This window comes from Poromitra crassiceps (assembly GCF_964638095.1).
Source record: "Poromitra crassiceps genome assembly, chromosome: 3".
NCBI classification, from domain to species: domain Eukaryota; kingdom Metazoa; phylum Chordata; class Actinopteri; order Beryciformes; family Melamphaidae; genus Poromitra; species Poromitra crassiceps.
The window spans coordinates 578494-598574 of NC_139625.1; the positions used below are offsets into that span (position 1 = coordinate 578494).

The following is a 20081-nucleotide window of genomic DNA, read 5'->3' on the forward strand; positions in this document are numbered from 1 at the left end:
ACGCGCAAGCGCTAAATTACCGCTTTTGCCAAGATAGGGCTCTTGGTGTCAGGTAGTTCTTTCCCAGGAGATTCCCTCTGACAGACAAGAGGTGATACATACCTGCTTTATTTGTAACAAACAGACAAAGAACTGGGCAGTGAGCATGAGCAGCGATAAGCCACCATGACTGAACATGACCATGAGAAGAGAAACTCAAACTTCATGAGCAGAAAGTCAAAGGAAAAGGATTACTGGCCACAATGTTTGATTATCAAGTGGGCTCTGGGACTTTAGCACTAAATGTGGAAATGTGAACAGATGGCGGTCCAGTGTGTGTCTGTGTGTATTTATTTATGTGAATGCATGTGTGTGTGTGTGTGTGTGTGTGTGTGTGTGTGTGTGTGTGTGTGCCTCTCATCTCAGATTGGAGGCTCCTTCCTTGGTGGAGGATGCATGGGGTGTTTTCCTCTGCTCATTATCTGCAGAGTCTGTCCATCTGTCCGTCTGCAGCCTGGTCTGATGGAGCTGTCGGCCGACAGACAAACAGCCTGATAACACCACACAATGCACTGCACCTCTCTCCTCTCAAATGGCCGGCTGGACTGGGAGATTGTATTGGGTGTGCAGAGGAGAGAGGTGTGTGTGTGTGTGTGTGTGTGTGTGTGTGTGTGTGTGTGTGTGTGTGTGTGTGTGTGTGTGTGCACACGCGTGTGTGTGTGTGTGTGCACACGCGTGCGTGCGTGCGTGTGGGTGCGTGTGTCAGGGATGTTCACAGTACATTTTGTTCAAGTCCAAGTCAAGTCTCGTCTCTTATGGATGAGCCTTTTATCATCTGCTGCATATCATCCGGTCTGCTTAGAACACTGCATAGCTAAAACGAAGGAATTCAAAGCGTGTACTGTATTATCCTCACTCCTTAACACATTCACTGCCAGCCTTTTTTTTTTTTACTGTAGGTAGGTTCTGCCAGAGGGTTTTTTTGAGGATTCATTTTACAAGAGCCGAGGATTATTTTCTGCTTGGAGTTTGTGAACACAAAGTTCACAAAAGTACTAATAGAATGTGTGCTTTCTCTGTCTAAAAGAGTTAGTTTGTAGAGTTAGTAGTTATGTAGATATTAGCCGTTGAGTACAGCATGGTTTCAGCGTCTGAGAGTGAAAGCTGAGATAATCGCAGTTTTGTGAAATTCAATCAAACAGGCAGAACAGTCACTTTAACCATTTATTTTTGGCATCAGTGAGAGATCAGACATCTAAACAATATAGTTCTGAACGCCCTCTCCTTCAAACTCCTCCCTCCGTGGGCGTGTCTGGTGGCTTTCAGCCTGCGTTTGTCACAAGCGAGTGTTCTGCTGCTGCTGCTGCGAGTTTGAGCAGCCTCCCTCCCTGGCAGCGAGTGTGGATAGGGCTCACTTGTTTCTTGGGTTTGAGAGCTTTGATGAAGCTTTGTGCGATTCTAGGCTTTATGCTGCGTGTTTCAAAGTGTGTTTTCCACCCAGTCTATTTTTGGAATCCCCCACCGCCAGCTCCCAGCGTGATAATGCGCGAAAGTGAAAGCGTTTTCGCCAATCCATTTTACAGTAGAGAATGGTTTCCTCGCGCGTTACCCTACAGTTTTGGCTCTGATTTTCCTAGTGTGGAGAGCACTGTCGCCACTTAGTGGGTCCGTGGAATGGGTTGTACACGTTCGCTGACTCCAATATTTTTATAGGAGACGTGGGGAGCGTTGATCCACGTCCCACCGTCAAAAAATAATAATATTTTTTTAAGCCGAGATAACTCGTCCTTGGCAGTGAACGGTTGGATTCTGTAAGCCGAGATAACTCGTCAATGGCAGTGAACATGTTAATCTGTTAGCAGCATACAGTATCAGCATTGATTAGATGACATTATTATTAGTAGACATTTCTTCACTTAATGTTAATGCACCAAAAAGAAAAAAGATTGTTCACGAAGTCCGAGTCGAGTCTTTGAGTTTTTTGAGGACAAGTCTCAAGTCAAGTCTCAAGTCACTGTGTGTGCGACTTAAGTGCGACTTGAGTCCAAGTCGCAAGTCCAAGTACCCATGTACCCTGGTGTGTGTGCATGTGTGTGTGTGTGTTCATGTTTGCTTTGCATGGTCATTTGTTCATTTTTGCATTTGCCCAAGTGTCTGTGGTCTTTTTCCATTGTTGACAATACAGTTAAACACGTCAATCTAAAAAGTAAATAGATGGCCGCTAAGAGGAAATGTACAACGAATGTGGATCCTGCAGCGGTAAAGTCAGCACTTCTCCCACCAGACCGTGGAAGATGAGGGAATGACCAGAACTTTTCTACAAATCTGCCCATGAAATATTCATCGTCACTCCACAGGGGGTAATGTGATATTCGCAAAAGTTTACCGTTGTCCTTCACCGACATGAATTGTCGCACTATCAGCTACGCATGCAGTGTAGAGAGAATAAATAATCCAGCACCAGCATAATCAAGCCCAGAGCTGCAGATCCAAACATGAGGCTCAGGGCTTATCTCTATGAGGCCATTTACACCTGGCGCTGACATGCGTTTTCTGTGATCAGATTGCAATCAGATTGTGTTTTATCACTTGAAATGCCAGGTGTAAACACCCCCAAAACGCAGTGAAGAAGGATTGTAATCTGATCGGCCAAACCACCTCCGGAGGTGGTCAGGGATGCATTGTGTACACATTGAACACAAGTGTAAATGCAATGTGTCCTCTCAATCTGGATACAGCAACTTTATGAGAGGACAACCATTTCTGCCATCAGATTGCAATCAGATTGCAATCTGATGGCAGAAAACGCATGTTAACGACAGGTGTAAATGGAATCAGGTTAATGTGGTCAAGCACAATCAGATTGCAATCTGATGGCAGAAAACGCATGTTAACGCCAGGTGTAAATGGAATCTATCAGTGCAGCTGAATCAGTTGAGGTACTGTATGAGGCTCAGGGCTTATCTCTATCAGTGCAGCTGAACCAGCTGAGGTATAAGGCTCAGGGCTTATCTCTATCAGTGCAGCTGAACCAGCTGGGGTATGATTTGTTACAGCAGGAAAAGAAGACTTTCCTCTGACTCCTGGGAAATGGGGCGATGGAGCCGGGCCAAGTGTTGAATGCTGATGGAGCCGACGCGATCTGCCTCCACATCAGTTCTCAGACCGACCGGACAGAGTTCAGGCATTGGTCAACGAGCGCAAACAGTTCTCAGAGGTTTTTGGGCTGCACCAGTACTACCCGCCCGAGGCACTGGGCTGCAGAGTAACTAGCACTGTGAATGACCAGGAGGAGATACATCTCAGGATAAAAAGTTGGTTACTGTGGTTGCTGGAGAAAGTACCGGAATGCAAGAGAGTATCCCTCCATTCTCTTTCCCCTAACACGCAGTAGGCTGAATCCAATCTGCAATTTCCCTTTCCTCTTTTTATAATCAGAAGATTATTATTTGGCTAAGAATAATTGTATTTTGTGTGACCTCAGCTAAAGTCCATAAAACGTATGAAATGTGTCTGAAAATATGGTAATTCTCTATAAAATCGGGGCACCAGTGTGGATAAGGCCACACACCTTGTCTAGCAGTCTAGTTATGACTCATTAGACACCAAACCAATCAAGATCAGTCTCATAATTAATAATAATTGTATTTTGTACTATTTCAGAAGTTCATACTCTGAGCTTCTTCACCCACAGATAGAGATATATGTGAATAAAATTCACAGAATGTGTAATAAAAAGATTGATTCAATCCCAATATTAATGGAGCATCAACATACAGATTAAACCATCAATTCATCACACTTAATCTACAAGCTACTAACCACATGTAGAACTAGCTAATTAATAAAAGATCAACACCAGTGGTATAACTTGATGGGAAATATTACACCAGGGTGTGTGTGTGTGTGTGTGTGTGTGTGTGTGTGTGTGTGTGTGTGTGTGTGTGTGTGAGTGTGTGTGTGTGTGTGTGTGTGTGTGTGTGTGTGTGTGTGTGTGTGTGTGTGTGTGTGTGTATGAGCGAGTGTGTTTACACTAGTCTGTCAGCGGATGGCAATGATAGGGAATGGATAGAGAGAGGCGCGGAAGAGAGAGAGAGAGGAGGGTGAGGAAGAGGGCGTTGGCCTTTGGGACTGGCTTTCGTTGATGTCACATGTGGGCGTGTCATCACCGGAGCTCAGGGAAGGCCTACAGGCTGAGTCCGCCTTCGTTTCAAACTGCCTTTCCTGGCAGCATTTTGGGTGATAGCTACGTGAGATGAATGGAGCTATAGCCCTGAACAGCCAGAGGGAACATTTGGAGTCAAATCACTCTGGGAAGATGATTACTCACAGTTTTGTCAGTGACAATTTCTCTAATTCAGCCTGAGCTGGGCGCGCTGGGTTTGACTGCTACGCTCGCTAGAGTACGTTTTAGGTAGAGGGGAAGAGAGAGTGAAGGAGAGAGAGAGAGAGAGAGAGAGAGAGAGAGAGAGAGAGAGAGAGACTGCGATTCGGTCACTAGATTACCATATAACGTGAGTTAGACAGGGAATCCGGACATTTGGCTGAGGCCGATCACAATCGATCCAGCAGCTCGGCGTGGCAGTATAAGCTTTTGCATATCATAAACACTTGGCTGTTTATAGATCCCTTAACAGTGGAATCACACAGTTGCATTCAACATCAGTGTAACACATGTAAATGTATTTAACCGTTTTTCTCTGGCCAGAGAACCATAAATGCCCTTACTTCATTCCCTCTCCGATGAGTGAAACGCGTGCTTGTCGTGCGTGGAGGAGTTAAGTAGGGGTGTCACGATATTTCGTCGCACGATATATCGCGATATCGAAACGTCACGATATCGATATCGTCAGAAAAAAATGATATCATAAAAAAAAAAAAAAAAAAATTAACTCCTGAATAATAATAGAACAAATTTAGAAGAATCAACACGCATGAGTGAGGGGGTAGACTACTACTGGCATGGCAAAACAGCTCAAGGGGGCAATAAGATTACATAAGTTTAGGGACCATTGAGCATGAGTTATTTAAGAAATAGATTGTATACTTTTTCTTTCACCATGCAACAAACATTTAGTTTGTGACAGTGTGACACATTCTATTGCAAGAGAAGCATTATCTTCCATGTTGTTTTCTAGTTATTATAATAACAGTTTCCAAAAAGAGCATTTGTTTTGTATTTTGTGTATTTCAAATGAAAGAGTATTTTTCCAGTATTTTCCCAGGGCTCCCTTGAAAAGAGGTTTCGATTTCAATGGGACTCACATGGTTAAATAAATGATAAATAAATACATAAAACTTATTTACTTTTGTTAAAAAAAATATTGTTAAAATATCGTATCGTATCGTTATCGTGAACCCAATATCGTGTATCGTATCGTATCGTGAAATTAGTGTATCGTGACACCCCTAAAGTCAAGTCAAGTCAAGTTTATTTGTATAGCCCTAATTCACAAGCATGTCCCAGAGGGCTTCACAGAGAATATGTCTAGCTAATTCTAGCTGACACAACAGTAGCAAATTACAGAATAAAGATAACACTTTGAACAAGTTATAGAGAAATATAGAAAATATAGAAATATAGGAGAGAGCGGAGGAGAGAGCAGGAGAAAGGAGGAGAGCAGGGGGAATGTGAGAGAGTGATGGGGTGGGGAGGGAATGGGAAAAGTTGGAGTATAGGAGCAGGGTAAGGGGGAAAGAGGAGAGAGCAGGAGAGGGGAGGGGGGAGGTAGAGCGGGGGGATGTGCGGGAGAAGAGAGCAGGGGGAGGGAGGAGATGGGGAGAGAATGGGAAATGTGGGGGAGGAGAGAACGGAGAAGGAGAGGTGGGGAAGGAGGAAATAAAGAGAATGGGTGCCATGCTTTAAAATGGAATGGATGCCATGCTTTAGAAAAGTGGAGGGGGGGGGGGGTTCGGGAACGGGAGGAGGTGGGGAGGGAGAGCAGGGGGAGTATGAGAGACTATATGGAGAGAACAGGGAGAGGAGGGCTAGCTGACACAACAGTAATAAATTACAGTAGTAATAATAACACATCGAACAATCATAGAAAAATATAGACACACATTTTGCAAACGGACATATGTCGATTTCTTTGCAACCAAACTATGCTTAACTTAATTTGCTGCAAGCCTTTAGTAGTGAATCCCTTTGCCAAATAAACACATGTTCACATATAGAGCTTATGGGTGCCTCGCTTTATTGTTGAGTTGAGTTGAGCTCTGCGCTGTGTGTCTGGAGGCGCGGTGGAGCGAGGAGGAGGACGTTGCAGGTCTGTCATCCTCTCGGTTGGCTGGGTGGTTTCTTGGCGCTTCTCAACCCTTAGGAGGGGAGACACGAGGTAGAGGTTGCTGATGGAGTTGATGTTTTGGTTCCTTTCTCTGGAGCGGGTGTTGGTCAGCTGCGGTGGTTTCTTGTGGTTTCTCAAACCTTAGTCTTGCTGGCCAGCCTCCCCTCCCTTCCGTGAGAGGAGTCTGGCGGCGCTGGTCACCATTCTGGAATTGTGATGGGCGGCGCTTAGCGGCAGTGCACTTGGAAAATAGTTTCCAACAATCCAACTTGCTATTTTCAGCGTGTAGCAACAAGCTAGCGTGTAAGTTTCTGCCGTTAGCTTGCTAGCTAGTTAGCATTGTTGTCTTCACTGCGGCGGCAGAGGACTATTTACAGCGACACACAGGGAGGAGGGAGTGGAAGCCGCTCTGATTGACATGGTTGGAGCCAATGACAGAGCTTCTTAAGCGGGGAGCGGAAGTCCGAAATCGATGCTTCCAATGGGAGAGCAGCTGTAGAGCAGGGGAGGGCTTATGCCAGCAGCCTGTTTCCTTGCCGCCAGACTCCTTTCCCGGAAGGGAGGGGAGGCTGACCAGCGAGACTACTCAACCCCTTGCATGCGTTGAGAGGGGAGACGCAGTGCGGTCAGCTGCGCTGTGTTGCTGGCCTCTTCTGTGGCTCAGTCGTTTAGCCGGCGGCTATGCTGCTTGGTTCCTTTCTTTGCAGCGGCCGCTGTGCTGGGCTGCGGCAAGTCCTGGTGCTGTTTCCCCACTTTGCCTGCGTTTTAGAGTAAACAGCAGTGTGGTTCCTTCAGGTTTGCTTTGGGCTGGGTTGCTAGCTTTCCTTCGATGCTAGCTGGCTAGCTGCTGTCTCAGTCCCTGGGCAGCTGGGCCTTTGCAGCGTGGTGAGAAATTTCCTTTTGGTGAGAAAGTTTTTAAGACAGTTCTAGCCTCCAGTCTGTAGATGGCGCTATAGCTGGTGTTTAAGTTGAGTTCCCATGCTCCCATGCTCCACCCTTAAACTATAAAACTGTATGCAGCCCTCCACTAAGGGGGAGACCGGGCAAGCAACGCTGTTGGTAAGATGTTGTACAAAATACATTGATGCAGCTGAAACTATTGTTCTAAATTCTGAAAAAACAAAACTTATGGTGTTCACAAAATCAAGAACAATCTATCTATTATCTCTTATCGATGCTCTGGCTTGCCCTGCTAGGTTGCTTTCTGGCTCTTATCCTGCTTGTCTAGTGTCAATTGTGTTATATGTTGTTGTTTGTTATTGTTTTATATGCAACTTTTGTATTCCTTTGTGCTGCTGCCTGTCTTGGCCAGGTCTCTCTTGAAAAAGAGATTTTAAATCTCAATGTGACTTTCCTGGTTAAATAAAGGTTAAATAAAATAAAATTGAAAAGTTCTGTGCCCCAGGCTTGTCCTGTCTCCCTGCTGCTGCTTGCAGGGGAGAAGGGGAAAGGGGGAAGGGGAGCGTGCTCCCTCAAGCATCTGTGACCCCTTCCATGGCACATTCTGTTAGACTGACTTTCTTTGTACCAGACACAGTTTTGTACAAAACCCCATATGTAAATGAGCATGGTTTTGGGCGATAACTTCTGGCCAATAGGAGTGTCTTACATATCTATGCCTCAACGACTGGCACCCCATAGCCCTCACTCCCATAGCCAGCAAGTGTTTGGAAAGGCTGATGAAATCCCTCACATACCCCATGCTCCCCCCCACCCTCGACCCCCTGCAATTTGCATACCGTGAAAACAGGAGCACAGCGGATGCCATCGCACACGTCCTGCACACCGCCCTCTCCCACCTGGAGGTGAAAGACACCTGTGTGAGAATGTTGTTCATGGACTACAGCTCAGCGTTCAGCAGCATTGTGCCCTCCAGGCTGGTCAGTAAGCTCAGGGACCTTGGCCTGAACACAGCACTGTGTGACTGGATCCTGGACTTCCTGGCACACCGTCAACAGGTGGTGAGAGTGGACGACCGCACCTCCTCCCCACTGACCATCAGCATAGGAGTGCCGCAGAGCTGCGTCTCCAGCCCCTTCTGGTACGACCTCTACACCCACGACTGTGTGGCGACACAGACAAACACCATCAAACACCATCGTGATGTTCGCTGACAACACGGCCATCGTGGGGCTGATCTCCAACGGTGATGAGACGGCCTACAGGAAAGAGGTGGATGTCCTGGAACAGTGGTGCCACTGCCAGGACATCCACCTGTCCTTCTCTAAGACCGAGGAGGTCATTGTGGATTACAGAAAGGGTACCCCAGTTTGGGAACCACTGACATTATATTACACCTTACCTTACCTTACCTTACAAGAACCATTAACTGTGGCCTAAAGCAGCCTTCATTGTAAATCAAACTAATTCATATTCATGGCTGTGCATCTTGCTCAGCTCTGCTGGTGCACGGAGCTTAAAGGAACAGCTCACCCTAAAATGCAAAATACATAATGGATTTTGGATTTTGGCAATATAATTTATTACATTCCCTCTCACCTGCAGTGCTATTTATATCTATATCGTTTTGTATGAGTTGCCTGAGTTTTGGAGATATTGGCTGTAGAGTTTCTGCCTTCTCTCCAATACAATGGAACTGGATGGCACTCGGCTTGTGGTGCTCAAAGTGCCAAAGAAATACATTTGAAAAACTCAACAGCAATGTCTCTTCCCAGAAAGCATGACCTGGTTACTCAAGAGATAATCCACAGACCTTGTTATGAGCAGTTTCATGGACAAACTATTTTCTTTTGACCGAACTACACCCGCTAGCTGCTAGCTAGTTCCTACACAAGACTACAAAAGAAAATAGTTCCTACATGAAACTGCTCACATCAAAGTCTGTGCATTATCTTGAGTAACCGGGTCATGATTTCTGGAAAGAGACAATGCTGTTGACTTTTTCAAATGTGTTTTTTTGGTGCTTCGAGCACCACAAGCCGAGTGCCATCCAGTTCCATTGTATTCATGAAGGCAGACATCTCTCCAAAACTCAGGCAACTATCCTAAAACGATATAGATGGATAAATAGCACTATAGGTGAGAGGAAAAATATGTATTTTGGATTTTAGGGTGAGCTGTTCCTTTAAAACAGCAACAACTTTAAATCATTCTCTTTCCCTCTCATTTCAGTTCAGTTTGCTTTACTGATATTATTGACATATCATATATATGATATACGGTACATACATATACATATATATACCTACACGAAGGTTAGATGAACAGTGCTGCCAAGGATGTTTTTTTTACTGATCTTCAATATTAGATTTGCATAAAAATATTTTGTGGGCTTGGTCTTAAAGTGTTTGAGTTTCTCACCGGTGAGTCCTCAGGCTTTCTCTCTGGCTGCCGGTAATGCTCCATCCCGTTCTTCAGGACTGTGAAGACTAAGAACAAAAACAACCTAAGAAAGTGATAAGTCTTTTTTCATTGCTCAGCTCAGCTACTATTCTCTTTGAAGAATATCGATCAGTGCTGTGGCTGTGCTTGAAATGGCCTTTTCCAATACCGAGGTCTACACTTCACCATTCCCCCTGACTAGTTATACTTCTGCCTTCATTGCTCAGGTTGAATGTTTCAAGATGTAAAGGGTCAATGCCTCACCCTCCACGACTGATCCTATTGTGCAGCGACACACTTACAGATAAACACTGTCTATACACTGTAATAATCTGCACTCTTGATCATCTTTTATTTATGCATATTTTTATCATGATCACATATTGTCTGTTTTAATCTATTTTCATTGTTCTGCTATGTTTTATTGTGTGATGTATTTTATCTGTTGTACGTCGCTTTGGATAAAAGCGTCTGCTAAATGACAATAAAGTAAAGTAAAGTAAAGATAAAACAACTCAGCCACCGCTGAAAAAAGTGACAAACGCAACAAAAGTTAAAAACCCATGCTCTTTTTTTTTTCTTTTTTTTTTAGCTTTAACCACATTTTCTATAGGTGAGTCACAGTGAACAAAACAAAAAAGAGTGATTCCAGATCAATGGAAAACTGTGAAAAAGCTGATGGTTCATAGAGAGAGAATTCGATATTGCAATCTTTTCAGTCTCTCTTGTGGGAAGAGACTTCTGTCCATATGCACACAGTGTACCGCAATGGATACTCACCATCATCACTGTGTTTTCTAGACAGCTCCTGCCTACTGCTGTGAGCCACCGCTTCCTCTGGAACATTATCCAAGTCGCTGGTCTGCACACAAACAGAGCAGAGAGACAGAATAATGATCTCTATACTTGGATGGATGGATGGATGGAGGATAGATAGGTAGATAGATAGATAGATAGATAGATAGATAGATAGATAGATAGATAGATAGATAGATAGATAGATAGATAGATAGATAGAGTAGAAAGAAAGAAAGAAAGAAAGAAAGAAAGAAAGAAAGAAAGAAAGAAAGAAAGAAAGAAAGAAAGAAAGAAAGAAAGAACATTTGCAGTTCATAGTAATTACGTTCCAATTTCTGAAATGCATTCAGTTTAAACTTTAAGAGACTGACCAGCCATTTCCAAGAAGTTTATAATGTTGCATACAGTCTGCATTTGGGAACTATTAACATAACCCGTGTTGAGATCACATTGTCTCGACAGGCCTGTGACACACACCCATTCACCAGCAGCTTTCAGATGTCATCACGCAGAGGCGCGTATCCAAACTGCACATATAGCTTACACTAAAAGTGATAAGCTGTGAAAAACATCTTTCCTTTTATATTACACACAGAGAAGGGATGCAGGCTGGAGAGTGTAGCTTCACTCTACAATCTGTCAGCTCCATCTAGAGAGCTGTAACGTGACATGTCCACCTATCACTGCCGACAGACTGCCTTTATTGGTAGTGTTTATGGCTCAACGATGGCCCTATCTATTTAGACCATCAACCATGTCTGTTTGAGTGGGACCAAACATAAACTTACCTGCACTGAACTGAGACGGGATGATCTCCTAATCTTAAGTGTCCATAATATGTTTAATGATGAGAATAACCGAGAGATAGAACAGGGCAGACGAAAGTAATACAAAGTAATAAAAATTGGACTATGTTAGGATTAAAATGAGTCAAGGCCTGATCGCCAAAACAAAGATAGCTGCAACAGAAGATAGTGCATGTTAACAAGGTGGTAACTGACACTAAACAACCTGATAGATGACACTGAGTTGTCCTTACCGAGTTTCTGCGAGGAGAGTCAGAGCCGCTGGCCCTCTTGGCCTTTTGTGCCAGTGATGTCCCGAACCTCAGCGCCTCGTACACCGGGTCCATCTTGTTGCCACAGGCTGGAGAAGAGAAGAACACAAGAGGCACAATAAAAGCCAACCTGATAACAAACAAGATTCAAGATTCAAGATCCTTTATTGTCATTGTCATTTTCACAACCACGAAATTGAAGTGCATCCTCTGCAGTGTAAAAGCTTAAAAAAGGAATATAAAAACAGTCAATAGACAGAGACAGGGACAACAAGGACAGACATCATAATAAAAATGGTAAACAAGTAATAATAAGAAAGCAATCAGCAATCAATCAATCAATCAATCAATCAAACTGCTGTTTAGCTGTCAGGAGTGCCGAGCACTGATGTAGAAGAGTATAAAAACAGGTAGCACTAAACGCAAACCTTATAAAGCACCTGAGAAGTAGACCTGGACAAGTGGAATATAATTTGCTGCACACTTCAGTGCATCCCATCCCACAGAGCTGACAGTTAACTGCATTATGAAGATTAAGACAGATGTACTCACCAATGGGCATGACTTCCTTGATGCACCCGAACTGTCCCTGGATCAGCAGCGGGGAGCTGTAGTACCGCCGAAAGCCTTTTGGCTGAGGAGGAGGAGAAAGAGAGAGGTGATGGACATTAGAACAAGAGATGAACCAACATACAGCACCACAGACAGACAGCACAGCACCACAGACAGACAGCACAGCACCGTGACATTAAATTGCATAACCCTGTTTTCTAAATAGAATTGACTCTGCAGTGCTAAACTTTCGCTGCACTGACCATGGGACTGCTTCTCTAGCCTGCAATGCTACACACAGAAAAATAAAGGTGCCAACTGAAACCGAAAATGGCCAGGGAGAGCCATTTCAATAACCTTTTAATATCCCAAAGAACCATATGGTTTGATATTTAAAGGTTCTTAATTGTTAATTACTGGATGGTGGGAAAATAACCAAATGCCTCCGTAGGTTATTGCACAATTGCAAATAAGGCTGTATGAGGGTCGATCAACAAAAACACAATGCAAGTGTCTATGGATTACATGTATGTTTCACATAGGGTTGTGTTTTGATTTTTATGTTTTATTTTGTCCAATATTGAAATGTTCTAGAATTGCATGTTGTGTTAACATAAATATTATTTCTATCTACCACTTAGCCTACTTAGGCTGATTTGGTTGCTTTTTCTTGTCGAAATGTATTAAGCCTCAATGCATGCTGGGAGATGCACATGTGTGTCTGTGTGTGGCCTTTGGTAGGGGAGTCGGCGCACTGAATAAGGCCTGGTTTTGAAAAGCGCTAAGCGCTAAATTAACGCCAGTTGGGAAGATCGCTTTAGGCTGGTATTTTTCTGGCACTGCGCCATGCCTCTTCAGCGTAAAGTGCATTTCAGGGCCTAAAAACAGGATGCTATCTTCCCGAGTCACGGGTAGGCCGGCGCAAAGCGTGTTTTTTTGCATTTAACGCCAGTTTAGCGCCTAAGGCCAGGGGGAAGATAGAGCCCATAACTTAATCTGTCCCGGGCAAGCCACTATGCATAAAAGCATCAGATGAATTCCTAAAGTATAAAATATAATGTCTCCTGAATGTTTTGTGCCTTTCTTGGCTTGTACATTGAGTACCTTGAGCAACATCTCTACTGGTATCCATATTTTCTTGTATTTTTTTTTACCTTTATTTATACAGGGGAAGTTTCACTGAGAGCAATGCTCTCTTTTTCAGGAGCGCCCTGTTCACATTCACACACACTTTCACACCTGGAAGCTGACCACTACAACCACAGTCTGATCTGCTGACCACTGATCAGCTCCACTGGAGCGGTTGGGGTCAAGGGCCTTGCTCAAGGGCACCTCAGTGGTGGTAATGAGGGAGGGGCAAGTGCTGCCTTTTTCCTTTTGCCACCCAGATTTATCCTGCCAGTCCCGGGAGACCTTCCAGTTACAAGCTCGCTTCTCTAACCTTTAGGCCACCACTGCCAAAATAAATGGTAAAGTATACATTTAATCTCCCAACAAGCAGGAGCAGAAAATGTCACATAGCCTACTGTAGGCTAATTGTATTGTCTTTCAGCAGCAAACATTGATTGACCGCTGAGCTGGTGCAGAGCCTTGGGCCAGGCTTGAAACTGTAGATGTGGAGTCATGGACTTAATTTACCTGCCTGTCATGTCCTCCTCCTGCCACCCAAGTGCAAGTAAGGACAGATCCTTCAAACGTTTAGAGCTCAACAGTGACGGCCCAGCTCGGCTTCCAGGAAGTGAATTTCCCATTCATTACTCCATTACCCATTACTACATTCACGACTCCATTCATTATTTCATTCATTACTTCATTCATGACTCCATTCATTACTTCATTCATTCCTCCATTGACATTTCAGCAAATCTTTTTATAAAGAGTTTTAACCCTGGAGGTTGATGAATAATGACCATCAAACATTTGATTCAGAGCAAAGGAAGAAAAAAAATAAAACATGGGAAAAAGGGTACACGGAAGCATGAAATCTGTACTGCTCAACACTTTTTTGTATTTTCTCTGTTTTTCAGTCTTGGATAAACAGTCACATAATTCATTCATAAGCCATCTGATAAGACACTGTGACATTTGTGGTATGATATGACACACAAGAATGTACCTCAATTACAACAACAGCTTCATTCTACATTGTATGTCTGGGCCAACACACACACACACACACACACACACACACACACACACACACACACACACACACACACACACACACACACACAGGATAGTCTCTTGTCTGTTTGTTTACATTTGGCATATCCAAGTGCACAGTAGGTGCCATCTGCATGGCTAATCAGTGCTGATGTATTCCCTGTTTGACACAGTCCTTGATGAGACAGCTAAAATAAGCAACTCTAGTGCTCTTCAGGCCACACTCAGAACTGAGATGTCAGGCTTTCAGGGGCAAACTCATTAAGGAAAAGGTTAAAAGAGACATGCTTGTCGTGAGCCCATCTGGTTCATTTGACCACACACAAAAGAAAGCGCAGCACTCCCAGTGAGTGGGAATTTAATTTCCACACTGCTGTTGCGAGAACAGCGTTTAAGATCGAGTTCTTGAAAAATATTATTCTTGGCATCTAATAATATTGTACAGTCAGTTATTGACAAAGTAAATCATAACATTTTTGAGTCACCTCTTGGCATGTAGCTGTGGAATCTGAGTAATATCAGTGGAGTGCACTGGAGTCATGTGACATGTAGTGAAATAGCTGCAAAAACCTAAATTTTTAAGCGGTGCAGCCACTTCTATAAGTGACTATGTGTGTTTGTGGGCGAGATGTGTGGACGAGATTAAGCCGAGATTTAGCCTAGGCCCCGCCTCCAGCTGCCTGGTCTGCACAGACAGACTAGTGACACAGGTGGAAAGAGAGAGAGCGTCTTGTCTCGAGGCGGTCAATAGCATTTCAAAGCCGGTAAAACACGCACACGCAAGCATGCACACACGCAGACACGCAGACACACACACACACACACACACACACACACACACACACGCACACATGCAGACACAGTTTAAGAAACGTCTGGAAATGAATGGAGAATTAATTAATTTCCTCATAGGTGAGACTTTGGCATGCTTTGGGGAGAGTGGCTCAAAATACGCACGTGCGCATGCACACACACACGCACGCACGCACGCACGCACGCACGCACGCACACACACACACACACACACACACACACACACACACACACACACACACACACACACACACACACACACACACACACACACACACAGAGACAGGGGAGAAGGGGGCTGAGGAGAAGGGTGGGACCTGCAAACCTGCACGCCTTACTTCAACACCTGGGTGTGATTTTTAATGACACTGCAGATTCTTTGTCATTGTTACAAGCATTCAAACTTACTGAAACAATAAGTAAACTGCTTTCAGCATTTACTGTATAAAGGAGCAAAATGTTACGTCATTTGATTTCTCTGCCAAAGCTTTCTCTAGCCAAGAGAAATAAGCATGGCCAGAGAAGTACAAGTCTCCAAGTTTAGAGCAAGCCTAATTTAGATCTGCAGGGGCCACTGGGAAATGTCCCCTTTTCTGCCTGACCCCTCAACCTCATTTTCCACTCCTGAAAGCCCATCATATCTCCAACAGAGCCTCATCTTCATCATATCTCCAACAGAGCCTCATCTTCATCATATCTCAACAGAGCCTCATCTTCATCATATCTCCAACAGAGCCTCATCTTCATCATATCTCCAACAGAGCCTCATCTTCATCATATCTCAACAGAGCCTCATCTTCATCATATCTCCAACAGAGCCTCATCTTCATCATATCTCAACATAGCCTCATCTTCATCATATATCCAACAGAGCCTCATCTTCATCATATCTCCAACAGAGCCTCATCTTCATCATATCTCCAACAGAGCCTCATCTTCATCATATCTCAACATAGCCTCATCTTCATCATATATCCAACAGAGCCTCATCTTCATCATATATCCAACAGAGCCTCATCTTCATCATATCTCCAACAGAGCCTCATCTTCATCATATCTCAACATAGCCTCATCTTCATCATATATCCAACAGAGCCTCATCTTCATCATATCTCCAACAGAGCCTCATCTTCATCATATCTCAACATAGCCTCATCTTCATCATATCTCAACAGAGCCTCATCTTCATCATATCTCCAACAGAGCCTCATCTTCATCATATCTCAACAGAGCCTCATCTTCATCATATCTCCAACAGAGCCTCATCTTCATCATATCTCCAACAGAGCCTCATCTTCATCATATCTCCAACAGAGCCTCATCTTCATCATATCTCAACATAGCCTCATCTTCATCATATCTCAACAGAGCCTCATCTTCATCATATCTCAACAGAGCCTCATCTTCATCATATCTCAACAGAGCCTCATCTTCACTCCTGAAAGCCCATCATATCTCCAAGAGAGTCTCATCTTCAAGGCAGGAAACCAATGGGGAACGGGAGAGAAAGTGCTTTCCTTGTCTTGTGTAGGCCTGTGTGAAATCTCAGGGAACACGATTCAGTTCACAGACACGCAATGAATTGGCAGCAAATCTCTCCCTTTAGTATACTTAGGCACTAACATAGACTCGTCCCACGTCATTCCAATGTCCTCCTTTTTTATCAAACAAAATCTTGTAGAAGACCGTAGAAGAACCTGGTAGTCATTCATTCCTAGACCGTAGAAGAACCTGGTAGTCATTCTAGACTGTAGAAGAACCTGGTAGGCATTCTAGACTGTAGAAGAACCTGGTAGGCATTCTAGACTGTAGAAGAACATGGTAGGCATTCTAGACTGTAGAAGAACCTGGTAGGCATTCTAGACTGTAGAAGAACATGGTAGTCATTCTAGACTGTAGAAGAACCTGGTAGGCATTCTAGACTGTAGAAGAACCTGGTAGGCATTTCTAGACTGTAGAAGAACATGGTAGGCATTCTAGACTGTAGAAGAACCTGGTAGGCATTTCTAGACTGTAGAACAGGGGTGCCCACACTTTTTCAGCTTGGGAGCTACTTTTAAAATGACCAAGTCAAAGTGATCTACCAAACATATTTATTTATATATATATACACTGAGTATACAGTGGAAAACAGTGGAACAGTGGAAAAACAGTGGAAACAGTGGAAACATTGGAAAAACAGTAAAAAAAAAAAAAAAAAATCCCCCCTCAATGCCATGCGATCTACCACACTACCTTCGATCGTGATCGACGTATTGGGCACCCCTGCTGTAGAAGAACATGGTAGGCATTCTAGACTGTAGAAGAACCTGGTAGGCATTCTAGACTGTAGAAGAACCTGGTAGGCATTTCTAGACTGTAGAAGAACATGGTAGGCATTCTAGACTGTAGAAGAACCTGGTAGGCATTTCTAGACTGTAGAAGAACATGGTAGGCATTCTAGACTGTAGAAGAACCTGGTAGGCATTCTAGACTGTAGAAGAACATGGTAGTCATTCTAGACTGTAGAAGAACATGGTAGGCATTTCTAGACTGTAGAAGAACATGGTAGGCATTCTAGACTGTAGAAGAACCTGGTAGGCATTCTAGACTGTAGAAGAACCTGGTAGGCATGTCTAGACTGTAGAAGAACATGGTAGGCATTTCTAGACTGAAGAAGAACATGGTAGGCATTCTAGACTGTAGAAGAACCTGGTAGTCATTCTAGACAGTAGAAGAACATGGTAGGCATTCTAGACTGTAGAAGAACATGGTAGTCATTCTAGACCGTAGAAGAACATGGTAGTCATTCTAGACCGTAGAAGAACATGGTAGGCATTCCTAGACTGAAGAACATGGTAGGTAGGTATTCCTAGACTGTAGAAGAACCTGGTAGGTATTCCTAGACTGTAGAACAACATGGTAGGCATTCCTAGGCCCTTTCTCAATAAGGGTTCTTGTGTCCCTGTGAAACGTCATCAGTCGCAGCCCATACTGTTCCAATGCAAAGTTCACATTTTGCCAAGAACGCTTAAAATTCCCGGATGTGTTCTCAACACGCCCACTTTAACGAGGATGCTCTGGTTGGTGACATGTCCCAACCTGGCAAGGCACGTATCCCAGCATTCATTTAGGCAGAATCGCGGGCAGAACGCAGCAGATAAGACGTCATAAGCTCCGGGAAGTTTTTTACAATTTAAAGTTTTATATCATCACAAAATTAATTTCTAAGAACTTTTGATGCCTACTCCATCTACATCAGCTGAGCTTTTTATTTATGTAGTACTGCAGGCGGCCTCTGCGCTGGTATTGCGCAATACCCTCAAGAACGCATCGTCTCAAACTGCCAACAGCGTTATGTGTGCTTGTGACCTAGCAAGTTCATTCTTCCAAGAACGACTAGCAAGAACGTTCTCCCCAAGAACAAGAATGTGTTCTTGGTATTGAGGAAGGGCCATGGTAGGCATTCCTAGTGGAAATGACTCATAAAGTGAAAAACACTGCTGCCATCTCTCTCTCTCTCTCTCTCTCTGCCTCCCCCTCTCTCTCCTCTCTCTCTCTTCCCCCTTCTGTGTGTGTGTGTGTGTGTGTGCGTGCGTGTGCGTGCGTGCGTGCGTGTGTGTGTGTGTGAGAATGGCTAAAGAGTCCCAATTCAGTCATGACTGCCAATTTTTTCTGGACTGCTACAGGAGACGGCAAAATGAATGTGTCTTGGCGCAGGCTTCCATCATGAGTGTGACCAAACCCTCCCCTGGAAAATCTCCAAGCCCCCCAAACCTCACAGCTAAATGCTCTGATCATAATGCAGAAGCACGGACTAAACCGCGCTTACTAAAGTCATAAATGACATCAGAATGAACACAGACTCAGGCAAAAATTAGATTCTAGTGCTACTGGATCTTAGCGCTGCATTTGACACTATTGACCACTCAATTTTATTGGACAGACTGGAAAACTGGGTTGGGCTATCGGGTACGGTCCTCCAGTGGTTCAAGTCCTATCTTCAAGACAGGAAGTACTTCGTCTCCATTGGCAATTACACATCTGACCTAACTAGGATGACTTGTGGGGTGCCTCAAGGATCCATTATGGGGCCCGTTCTCTTCAACCTTTATATGCTCCCTCTAGGCCTAATTATGCAAAAAAACAAAGTAGCCTATCATAACTATGCAGACGACACTCAGCTGTATATAACTCTTTCCTCAGCTGACTATGCCCCCATAGAATCATTGTGCCAGTGCATTGATCAAATAAATAACTGGATGTGCCAGAATTTCCTACAGCTAAACAAAGACAAAACTGAGGTGATCGTGTTTGGCCCCAAAGAACAAAGGCTTAAAATCACTGTACGCCTTGAGTCTCTATCCCTGAAGCCTAAGGATCAAGTCAAAAATCTTGGAGTTATTATTGATTCCGATCTCAATTTTAACTCCCACATTAAGTCAATTAGAAAATCTGCTTTTTATCATCTTAAAAATATAGCAAGAATTAGGGGATACATGTCCAGACAGGATCTAGAAAAACTAATTCACGCCTTCATTTATAGTAGGTTAGACTACTGCAATAGCCTTTTTTCTGGTCTCTCCAAAAAAGAACTTAGGCAACTTCAACTTATTCAGAATGCTGCTGCTAGAGTTCTAACGAAGACTAAGAAAGCTGATCATATCACTCCAGTTCTTAAGTCCTTACACTGGTTGCCAGTGTGTCAGAGAATAGATTTTAAAATACTGTTATTAGTCTATAAATCACTTAACGGCCTAGGCCCAAAATACATAGCTGAATTGCTCCCACGCTACGAACCGTCTAGAACTCTTAGGTCAACAGGGTCCAGCTTATTAACTGTCCCTAGGATCAAATCAAATCACGGGAAGGCTGCATTTACCCACTATGCTTCTGCTAGCTGGAACAAATTGCCTGAAGACCTCAGATCTGCCCCAACCTTACTTACTTTTAAAAATAGACTAAAGACTTTTATGTTTACCGTCGCTTTTAACTGCTGACAGCTACTATGCAAACCCAATGAGTCCTCTATAAGTTTGAGCTCTTTCTGCAACTGCTGCGCCTGTTGCTTATTGCACTTTTTATACTCTTTTTTTTTAAGTTTTGTTGTG

At 43.8% G+C, this 20081-nt stretch overlaps 1 protein-coding gene across 1 annotated transcript in view; it reads right to left on the reverse strand.

Annotated features, from left to right (window-relative positions):
- stac (SH3 and cysteine rich domain) overlaps positions 1 to 20081 on the reverse strand; it is a gene marked incomplete at both ends in the record, with an annotated part of 84950 nt that overhangs the window by 10239 nt on the left and 54630 nt on the right. Inside the window, 5 exons of the mRNA XM_083633312.1 lie at positions 8006 to 8065; positions 9588 to 9655; positions 10389 to 10470; positions 11446 to 11552; positions 12016 to 12097. Of these exons, the coding sequence (XP_083489438.1) occupies positions 8006 to 8065; positions 9588 to 9655; positions 10389 to 10470; positions 11446 to 11552; positions 12016 to 12097 (399 nt within the window). The remainder of the gene's footprint in view (positions 1 to 8005; positions 8066 to 9587; positions 9656 to 10388; positions 10471 to 11445; positions 11553 to 12015; positions 12098 to 20081) is intronic.